This window comes from Colias eurytheme, chromosome 14 (assembly GCF_061535395.1).
Source record: "Colias eurytheme isolate Ceu_HAF_F1 chromosome 14, ilColEury1 Martin Lab GWU primary, whole genome shotgun sequence".
NCBI classification, from domain to species: domain Eukaryota; kingdom Metazoa; phylum Arthropoda; class Insecta; order Lepidoptera; family Pieridae; genus Colias; species Colias eurytheme.
Window position 1 is genome coordinate 8,713,805 of NC_142993.1, and position 11,913 is coordinate 8,725,717.

The 11,913-nt window shown below is 36.3% G+C and overlaps 1 protein-coding gene across 1 annotated transcript; it reads right to left on the reverse strand.

Annotated features, from left to right (window-relative positions):
* Positions 1-9,840: 9,840 nt before the first annotated feature.
* Positions 9,841-10,656, reverse strand: LOC149903015 (uncharacterized). Its single transcript, XM_090109714.1, has one exon. It carries the CDS (start codon positions 10,654-10,656, stop codon positions 9,841-9,843), a length of 816 nt encoding a protein of 271 aa, XP_089965840.1.
* Positions 10,657-11,913: the final 1,257 nt, after the last annotated feature.

Sequence of the window (11,913 nt, forward strand, 5' to 3'; positions counted from 1 at the left end):
ACCCTTTAACTAAATGTAATAAGATTACAAAGGGATCAGGCAGAGCCGGCGCCATGATGCTGTTAATCGACGCATAGTTGCTGCTATTGTGCGTGCATATCTAGACTTTAATATGGCATATTTTAAATGGTTTCCGTGTTTAATATTATTTTCTAATGACATTATCACGAAGGCAGATATTCGCAGTAGTCACTACCTACTGATTTGTCTGAAGTTTCATATGAAATGTTATGCATTAAAGTAATGGTGCTTTGCGAAAGTAAAACCAGGATGTAATTAATATTAGTGTTAAGTGTTAACTGTTAACATATAACATAATATGGAATTTTACACTCCGTTCTTCTCACTCGCGGTTTCACCGTAACCCGCGTGTAAAATCAAAAATTTAGCTTAGAGTAAAACAGGTAGGTACTAGGAACTCTGATACTTATACCTAAGTTTCATCCAAATCCGTCCAGTAGTTTTTACAACACAAAGTATTTAATTCCTATGTCAACTAATCTATACATATAATAAATCTGTAGAAGGGTCAATTCTGTACATTGAAAATATTGAAAAAATAAATAGCAGGGGGTGTTACTGGATCGATACCAAACCCAAATATGTGATTAAAAAAATTTTTGTCTGTCTGTCTGTCTGTCTGTCTGTCTGTATGTTCAGGCATCACGTAAAAACTAACGGTTCGATTTCGATGAAACTTGGTATAATTATACCTTATTATCCTGGGCGTAAAATAGGATACTTTTTATCCTGGAAAAATACGTAAAAAATCTATACATATAATAAATCTGTAGAAGGGTCAATTCTGTACATTGAAAATATTGAAAAAATAAATAGCAGGGGGTGTTACTGGATCGATACCAAACCCAAATATGTGATTAAAAAAAATTTTGTCTGTCTGTCTGTCTGTCTGTCTGTCTGTCTGTCTGTCTGTATGTTCAGGCATCACGTAAAAACTAACGGTTCGATTTCGATGAAACTTGGTATAATTATACCTTATTATCCTGGGCGTAAAATAGGATACTTTTTATCCTGGAAAAATACGTAAAAAATCTATACATATAATAAATCTGTAGAAGGGTCAATTCTGTACATTGAAAATATTGAAAAAATAAATAGCAGGGGGTGTTACTGGATCGATACCAAACCCAAATATGTGATTAAAAAAAATTTTGTCTGTCTGTCTGTCTGTCTGTCTGTCTGTCTGTCTGTATGTTCAGGCATCACGTAAAAACTAACGGTTCGATTTCGATGAAACTTGGTATAATTATACCTTATTATCCTGGGCGTAAAATAGGATACTTTTTATCCTGGAAAAATACGTAAAAAAAAATTAATCTTAATTTTTCAGTTTTATCCATAGACGTTGTTCTGTAGAACCGCGAACACACGTTGCGTATTATTATAGGCCTAGCCGTATTTGGGTCCAATAGATATTTATAAGATGTCATTGTCAGAGTTACTCAAATCTATACATGTTAGCGCGTTTAATTTAAAGATCAAATTATATTTTAAAAAGTAAATCAATTGACGAACTCGATTAATTATTTTAATAATAATCAAATGGATAAAAGTATTAATAATCATTTAATTATCGAATAATAATAATATTACAGTCATATTCAAAATAACGATCAAAACAACACAAATAACACCTGCACTGACTCACACAGTCACGCCACTCGAATAGTTGTCCTATAAATAACGGTCGTCTGCAGTTGCGAGTCATTCTTGTACCGACTTTGGTCGAGTGAAGATGTCTAAGAAATATTATATCAGTATTTAATTACGTAATGCAACCACGCGTTAACATCAGAAGTAGAAGATGAACCAGCCCTTCCTCGGAATCCTGACAGGCTGGCACAAATTCTTTCATCGTACTACGTGACAGTGTGCAACTGTCACTGTCACCATCATGACAGTATACCACTGTGGACTTCAATCTACGAAAAATTGGATTGAATTGACTTCAAGTAAACAAGGATGAAGGAACTCGCACATTGTGTGTTTTCTTGTGCGTTGTGTGAAGTAAATGTTTGTGGTGTGGAATATTGTAACGGTAATGTAGTTCATCAATATTATAATGTGATGTGCAATCCGGGCGGTTGTCCAGGATATTTGAGCCTTTAATTGTGGTAAGCGAACGATGTGCTTATGTCACAAATAATAAGTTTTTGATCCCATGGAATTTGGATCCAATGTGGTGCCTTCGATGGCGCCCAGTGTAAGCTATTGTGGTGGTAAATTATTATTTTTCTGTATTTTGACTATTTAAAAACGCTTCTAAGCGAAGTCCAGTTGAATAAATCAATATTTGAGTTTGAGTTCATCATGTGGATGTGATGGTGTTCTATAAGGTCAGTTTGGCCGAGCGGTTATATTTGTGTATAATAATACATTGTGTTTTGACATCGCGAGATAAATTACCGTACTCATTTCAAATGAACGTACGAGGACGTTCTTGTGTTATTGTTTTACTATGGCCAAGCCGGATATAACTTGTGTTTTAACTTTTAATTATGTTCCAGGACTTATGGTTATCACTTGAGAGTTGAGATACAGGTGAGATACAGAAGCCGCTGTTCACAGCTGGAAAAACTCGTTGAGCTATCGAATCCTATGTAAATCACAATAATACTCGAAAATGATTGCTATGAAGCGAAAAGTACAAGCAATTGCTAATTGTGTCCTATGTACGTGTAAGAATAGTACCAAAGCCAAATTTAGATGACCGTGTTAGCGGTAATGGTGATAATCGACTGCCACTTGTCTGTACGGGTCTTCTGTGACTTAGTCTGACAACTGGGCAAATAATAATACAATCGAATGCCACTTGTCTGTACGGGTCTTCTGTGACTTAGTCTGACAACTGGGCAGATAATAATACAATCGAATGCCACTTGTCTGTTCGGGTCTTCTGTGACTTAGACTGGCAACTGGGCAAATAATATAATCGGATGCCACTTGTCTGTTCGGGTCTTCTGTGACTTAGGCTGGCAACTGGGCAGATAATAATAGAATTGAATGCCACTTGTCTGTACGGGTTTTCTGTGACTTAGTCTTACAACTGGGCGGAAAATAATAATAACCCGATTGTCACTTGTCAGTATGGATCCAGACAGTGGTTTAGTCTGACAACTGGACAAAGAAACAAATAATTTGAATATAATGTACTACTTTAAACAATTCTGAATGTCACCTGCTGAAGTGAATTATATCATTGATATTTTGAGTTTTGAATTACCGCTCAGAGCACGAGCTTTTTTTCAGAATGGCCGTGTTAGCGCGTTTAATTTAAAGATCAAATTATATTTTAAAAAGTAAATCAATTGACGAACTCGATTAATTATTTTAATAATAATCAAATGGATAAAAGTATTAATAATCATTTAATTATCGAATAATAATAATATTACAGTCATATTCAAAATAACGATCAAAACAACACAAATAACACCTGCACTGACTCACACAGTCACGCCACTCGAATAGTTGTCCTATAAATAACGGTCGTCTGCAGTTGCGAGTCATTCTTGTACCGACTTTGGTCGAGTGAAGATGTCTAAGAAATATTATATCAGTATTTAATTACGTAATGCAACCACGCTTTAACATACATATAATAAATCTGTAGAAGGGTCAATTCTGTACATTGAAAATATTGAAAAAATAAATAGCAGGGGGTGTTACTGGATCGATACCAAACCCAAATATGTGATTAAAAAAATTTTTGTCTGTCTGTCTGTCTGTCTGTATGTTCAGGCATCACGTAAAAACTAACGGTTCGATTTCGATGAAACTTGGTATAATTATACCTTATTATCCTGGGCGTAAAATAGGATACTTTTTATCCTGGAAAAATACGTAAAAAAAAATTAATCTTAATTTTTCAGTTTTATCCATAGACGTTGTTCTGTAGAACCGCGAACACACGTTGCGTATTATTATAGGCCTAGCCGTATTTGGGTCCAATAGATATTTATAAGATGTCATTGTCAGAGTTACTCAAAATGGAGAAATAAACCATCCACGCGAAGACCGACATCCGCGCGGACGGAGTCGCGGGCGGAAGCTAGTAATTAAATAAATATGTAATTAGGTAATTAATAAATTAAGCATGTTTTTATTTATTATGGACGGTGCATTAGCCCTGAAGCGCTCCGTTTTTCTGTAAGAACAAAAAATACAATTAACTAAAAATGTGATCAAAAATAATAATAGCGCGTAGCGTAGCGTAGCGCCCGCGAGTAGCGACTGTTTATTTCTGTGTTCAATAATTAATAATGTGTTATCTATACTTAGCAAAAAATTTTACACTTAATAATTGGTAGGTATAATGGCTATTAATTATTTAGGTATCTGTTTTATTACCTAGTTTGGCCATTTTTTAATAAAAACGACAACATAAAAAACCCTCTTTATAATATTGCCTAATAAACCTAATACATTTATCAGTTAAAAAATAACATTAATTCCGGTCCTGTATTCCGTAACGAATCAGCGCAGTGACGTATGTGTTAACTGTGTGCAGTTAACACATCCCTGTAGGGGCGCGACGATTTGTCTCCAACCCTTTAGAAGCAACTGGAATAAATGGTGGAACGGATATGATTGATGATCGAATGTTAAAAGGTTTAATTTTGGATTCGTGTCAATTTTTGTAAGAAGGGAAAAATGATTTGTATAGGTATAATATAAGGTACGCAATTTTTTACAAGAAAATCACAAATTTTTGTATTTTATCACTAAAGCATATTTACACATGTATGTATTTTTAATTATGCATTTTACTCTACTCATTTCACTAAACTCACCGCATCACTATGCAGTGATTTCTGCCAGGCAACCACGGGGAGAAGGCAAAGAAGCGGAAAATAAATTGAGAAACAGAAGAAAAAAATTATTGGATTGAGTAGAAGTAAGTAATTATATAATACAATAAAATGCATATACAAGATACACACAACATACTATACATTATAATAAACTAATTATATTAATACAACTAAAGACACACATACATACATACAAATACATACTAAATAGTAGTAACTAAATAACTAAATATATATATATAAATATACTGATCTTATAATATAAAAATGAATCCCAAAATGTGTTGGTAAGCGCATAACTTGAGAACGGCTGAACCGATTTCGATAATTCTTTTTTTATTATATTCCTTGAAGTACGAGGATGGTTCTGATGTAGAGAAAACGTAAATATGTACCACGGGCGAAGCCGGGGCGGACCGCTAGTACTACATAAATATATACTAATCCGAATTAAAAGCAGTTGAGAGATAATGGTTACGAACTTGACATTTAAAAGAACATAGGGGAAGGAGCAAGTAAAGAGTTCCATAACTTTTTATCTTAGTGACATCTATGACTTTCATGTCGTACTACTAGATATGGGCGCATGGTTAATGATGTGACCTGGTTAAGGTACGTAAAAGTTCCGATAAAAATGAATAGATGGCGCTGTACTAAATTAAGTGTTTTATAGCGCGCCATCTAGGCTTCAGCACCGAAACTAATTGATTACACACTTTTTTAAATCCACTGATAGTACGATACAAATGTAATAGATGGCGCTTAAATAAATAACATCAAATTCTGAATGTTCATATTTTCATTTATATTATTTTAGCGTCTGCATTGTTTACCTACCATTGCATTGTTACCTTGAATACATTGTTCATTTAATATAGATCTATATGGCCCTCTACACCGTATGATTTAAGTGAATATTTTCGAAGATACAGATTTAAAAATTGCGGGACGTAGGACGTAGCGTTTGCGGCGATACCGGCCGGCCGCCCGGCTATATATTTTATACCCTTGCGAAGCCGGAGCGGGCCGCTATGTTTTTATATTATACAACGTTCACAGTTTTTCTGTAGTATATTAATTAGTATCAGCATTGCACCCGTGCGAAGCCGGGGCGGGTCGCTAGTTGATAATAATAATATGATAATGATGATGATTTTCGCCTACACGGAGAGTCATTTTAGAATTTTAGGACTTTATAATTTTCGTTAATAATTAGTTACTAATAGTTACCACAGTATTAAATAATATTGTAATACTGTCATAATCATAATCATAATCATTTATTCACCATAAATACAAAATTAAATACAAAGAAATAATTATCTTAATTAATTAAACATAAAAATACAAGGATATCATAATAGGACCTGATGATTAAAAAGATAATATGACCTGCAGACCTACACTAAGACAGCTTGTATCGTAGGCCTGCAACCCTTCCTGATAACACAATAAGGTAAGTGGTACTCATTATATATCAGGTATTAAAAATTATCTGATATTATCAATCAAAATTATTTATACATAAAGATAAAACATTATTTATACATATTAAGATTAAATTTACATTTTTATTTATTAATTTATAAACTAAATGAAATCTGCGCCTATATTAACGCCTTTATTTATAAGTGTGTAACTATGTGTGAATGTGTGTGTGTGTGTGTGCGTGCATGTGTGCGTGTGTGCGTGTGTGTGTGTGTGTGTGTGCGTGCGTGTGTGCGTGTGTGTGTGTGTGTGTGTGCGTGTGTGTGTACGATTTGTGGCAAGACAGAGAAAATAACATGGATCAGACTATAACTTTAAGCATTTTCTCAATAGCTTCATAATCACACTCAATCAACCAGTTTCTAATAGCACTGTTGGCATCTCTTATGGACATCGAAGGCAGAGCTACAATATCTTTGGCCATTCTATTGTATATGAGAGGTCCAAGAAATGCTTGCTGGCGTTGAGCAAGTTTAGTGCTTGTTTTGGGCTTAGAGAAGACTTTATCTTTCCTTCTTTTACCTATAGGGTTAGAACTGATTAATTGGTGCTGATTTAAGAGAATTTTTTGAATAAAAAGTTGTCTTACAGTTAGTACCCCACATTCAGCGAATAACTCTGATGTACCAAAATAAAAAGGCCTGGAAATGGCGACTTTCAAAACAGCTCTTTGAGCCCGTTCCAGAATTAACATATTGGTACTTGGAGCACCTCCCCAAGAACTGCAGCAATAGGTTAGTAGTGGCTTACATAGTGCATTGTAGACTTTAATTATTAGGTCACGATCTGCCACTTCTCGGAGATTTTTAAAAACATAAATGAGCTTTCGAATTCTCTTACTTAGATACTCAATGTGAGGTTTCCAGCAGAACCTGCTGTCTAGGATAATTCCTAAGTACTTGATGGAGGTGACGCGTTCCAGTTCAGGACATGCACAGGAAGAAATTTGGCAGCTTAGATGTGCCTTTAATGAAATTTGCTCAGGACGATTACGCGTTTGGGAGAAAAGTATATACTTGGTCTTTGCTATGTTTAGGGAAAGCTTATTATTCTGAAGCCAAGTAATTACTTGTTTTAATCCTTCCTCAGCATTTGACTGAGCCTCCTGCCAACTGTTCCCAGTGAATATTAGAGCTGTATCGTCAGCATAGGAGAAAATTTTACCTTGCTTCAAGGAGATACTAAAGAGGTCATTTACGTAGACCAAAAAGAGACTCGGGCCGAGTACACTGCCTTGAGGTACACCATAGCTAACTTCCCGTTTTTCACTGATATAGTCACCAATTTTAGTTTTTTGTTTCCTGTTTGTCAGATAATCTTTTAGTAGAGACAGTGCATTCTCCCTGATACCTACTTTCTCTAGTTTATCCACAAGGGCGGGTATGGAAACCGTATCGAATGCCTTTGCTAAATCAAGAAAAACTCCAACTACTTTTTTTCGTTTGTCCAAATTATCAACAATGTATTCTGAGATATTGGATACCGCATTTTCAGTTGATCGGCCCTCCCTAAAACCATATTGCGATGAAGATAGAATTTGGTATTTTTCGAGAAAACTCATTAGTCGTTTGTTTATTACTTTTTCAAGCACTTTGGATAACACCGGGAGAATAGATATGGGTCTGTAGTTTTCGACACTATCGCTGCACCCACCCTTATGAATAGGAACAATTATAGAAGTTTTAAAAGCATCAGGGAAAATCCCTGTGGTGAGACTTCGGTTGCAAATGTGAGTTATGACGGGCACAAGCACAGTAGCCGAGCTCTTAATGATTTCTGCTGTGATACCATCATATCCCGCTGCACAATCACTCCTTAAATTTTTAATTATGCCAAGTATTTCATCTGGGTCTGTTTCTAACATGACAATGGAATTAGTTTGTGAAAGAGTATGGTTTATTTTAGTTGACATAGCTGGGGCTTTAATCTTCTCAGCTAGAGTCTTTCCCACGCTAACAAAGTAATCGTTTATAAAGTTGATAGAGCTAGTTGGATTATCCTTTACTTTAATTAGGCCCACATTTTTATTTTCATCTCTTTCAGTATTAGTGACTTTTTTTATTGCCTGCCATGTTTTTTTGATATTGTTTTGATGTTTTAGAAGTTCAGCTTTGTAATAATCTCTTTTCAAGTTTTTTAATAATTTCGTACAAAAGTTTCTATAACGTAGGTAAGTAATCCTTAGAATTTGGTTATTAGGAACGTCTTTCAGTCTTATGTGCATGTTGTCTCGAGTCTTTATACAACGGAGAATTCCAGGTGTAATCCACGGTTTTAGTATTCGTTGCTTACCTGATATCTTAAAGGTCTTAGAACAATATTTCATGAGGTTAATTAACTTACAATACAAAATATCTGTCGCCAAATTTACATCCATTGCTTCGAGAACCTCACTAAAGTCAGCAGCCTTCAAATCATTGCATAATTTTATTATGTCAATTTTAGTTATAGTTCTACTAAAGCTCAATTTACTAGATTTTTCTTTAATTATATTTAACATAACTGGCTTATGGTCAGTTACATAAGTGTCAATAATAAGTGTGGTATATTTACACCTTGTTTTGAGCATTACATGATCAAGGCACCTATTCCCACGGGTTATCAGCGTGTGACTAGCTAGAAGTCCATGACTAGCTAGTAAATCCAGGTAAGTGGTAGAATTTTTGTCTGTACTATTGGAATGGATGTCAATATTTATATCTCCTATAACCGAGATAGTCTTGCATTTAGAAACCGTGGTAAGGACTGAATCCAACGAGTGCAGAAAAGGATCTATTCCCGAAATGGATGGTGATCTGTATAGAGCCACAATAGCGATTTCATTTCCCACATTCAAAAGAAGGCAGTTAGCGTCTTGAAATTTTGGCTCTTTAATAGATATATCCAGACCGCTTTTTGAGTAAACAATTATGCCTCCATTTTGATTTAGACAGTTTTTAGTAGACGATGTGCTATAATTTATCATTTTCGGATAAGGCTTCTCATTGTCTATCCAACACTCTGTTAGTATTATGATATCACATTGCATATCTAATCTTTGTATAAGGACTTCGAGAGCTGGATAATTTTTATTAATACTTCTAATATTTAACGTTAGAATACTGAAAGAATTCTTCGTTAAAGTGACAAAAGACCTGCACTCTTCTGGCAAGCAGTTCCTAGCATTCGTTACAATGAAGTTGTCTATATATGTGCACAATTTAGATTGTTGATTTTTATCCATATTTAATAACATAGGTCAGATTATGCCACATGAAAATATGAAAGGTGCTGATTGATCTTAAATTAGTATTAGTGTGTAATAATAGATATTGTGTTTGATGATTGAGTGTGCTGTGAGTTTGTAAGGTTGGTGAGAAGTATGTGAAAAAGTTATGAAATATTAGATATATGAAGTATGAACGTATTTTTAGTGTATATTTACACAACAAGGACACTTTTAACAACATATAAGATATTAAGTAGTACACATAACATAGTAAACAACAATTACATATTATCTTGCACAGAAACATATTTACACTGTATTTATTAACCCGTTTTTTTGTTTCAGGTCGACGAGTTGCTGCTCACTATTGATTATTATAGGAGGCGAACCTTCAATTTTCCTGATAAAGACCCGTCCGTTCGAGGTCCAGCAGAAATCATATTTATTTGTTTTTGCTAAATCCCGAGCCAAAAAGTATAACCGTCTTGTCCTTGGAGTTAGATATTCTGAGACGTACACATAGCTTTTGTCCCCCAGGCCTAAATGAGCAGTGTTGAGTCGGTCGGTTGTATTTGACGCGTTATATTTTTTACTTGCATGTAGTATATTAGCTTTCGTAATAGTCGAACAATATTCAATGATTAAAGTTCTATCAGTAGCTGATTTACCCCTTATTCGATACACATCTTTTAAATCGCTTTGTTGGTAATCGACTCGTAATTTATTATGAAGTTTCTCTACAAGAGAACAAAGTTCAAGTTTAGATTCGCGGGGCTTCGCAGGTATTCCCCTTATTTCCAGGCATGTGCTTCGATTGTGACGATCCGACTCCTCCAGTTTGCTCTCCAATTTTTTTATATAATCTTCGCTTTTCGCCTTCTCGCTTTCAAGAGATACCACTCGTTTGTTTAAATCTTCGCATTGTTTAATGTAGTACTCAAGGGATGCATTCATTTCGATATTTGTTTTACGTATTTCGCTCAACTCCGCAAGCACTTTCGAGAGCATGGACAAGATTTCATCTTGCTTATCAATTGACGGAGACGGAGAGTGTGGGGAGTTGTTTGTACGCTGTCTTTTAGTCCTCGAAACTTGGTTTACAGCAGCATTAGTTGAACCCTCCATGGAAGAGACTTTGGGTGGTGTGCGTTGCATTTAAAATAATGGTAATTTAATATTCACTATTTAAGTGTTCCTTACTGCAGCGCATTAGCAAACTCGCACCTCAATTTATCTCCGCTCTCGAGGTACCAGGAATGTAGCAATATCAAGAGGTGTACTCACTGCGGATGACGTAGAAGAGATGGGCGCGCTAGTGATTGGAAGCGGCCAGAAGAGGTTGGGCATGGGCGGGCGGAGTTTCCAATTGGGCGTGGCTATCCCCGATTTGTTCTCGTACCAGGCGCACAGAAGTCAGCGTCGCACTTAATACGTTAACCTCTTATTCGTTTATGCACTCCTATTTTTTGATCGAGAATTAACTAAATTGAAATTCGATTTAATTATTGATAGACGAACAAAAATAAACTTATTTCACGTCTACTCGCGAGCGAGATCCGGGGGGAAGGGCTGTGCTAATACTATACCTACTAACTACTTACTTGCTTGAAATTCGGTCGCCGTAGTATTTAGGTCATTTAGTACATAATATTGTTGTCTAACTAATAATAGTAGTTTAGGATGAAAGTGGGGAGGATGGCTGTGGGGAGGATGGCTGTGGGGAGGATGGCTGTGGGGAGGATGGGAGTGGAGAGGATGACTGTGGGGAGAATGAGAGTGGGGAGGATGGCTGTGGGGAAGATGGGAGTGGGGAGGATGGTGGTGGGGAGAATAAGAGTGAGGAAGATGGCTTTGGGGAGGATAGCGGTGGGGACGATGGCTATGGGGAGGAAAGCTGTGGGGGGATGGCGGTCGGGAGGATGAAAGTGGGGAGAATGGAAGGGGGAGAATGGCTGTGGTGAGGATGGCGGTGGGGAGGATGAAAGTGGGGAGGATGGCTGTTTGGAGGATGGCGGTGGGGAGGATGAAAGTGGGGAGGATGAAAGTGGGGTGGATGAAAATGGATAGGATGGAAGTGGGGACGATGGGAGTGGGGAGGATGGCTGTGGGGAGGATATATGCGGAGAACACAATATTGATATTCCTTAAGACCGGTTCTAAATACTTATTTTTTTCTGTGCTACCATTATGGTATTATTGTAGTTTAATTTAATTTTTGAAAAAAGTTTAAAAACTTTGATGTAAAACAATCCCAATATCCCCTCCCATAATCCCCACTTTCATCCTCCCCACTCCCATTCTCCCCCTCCCATTCTCCCCACAGCCTTCCTCCCCACTCCCACACCCCCCTCCCATTCTCCCCACTTTCATCCTCCCCACCGC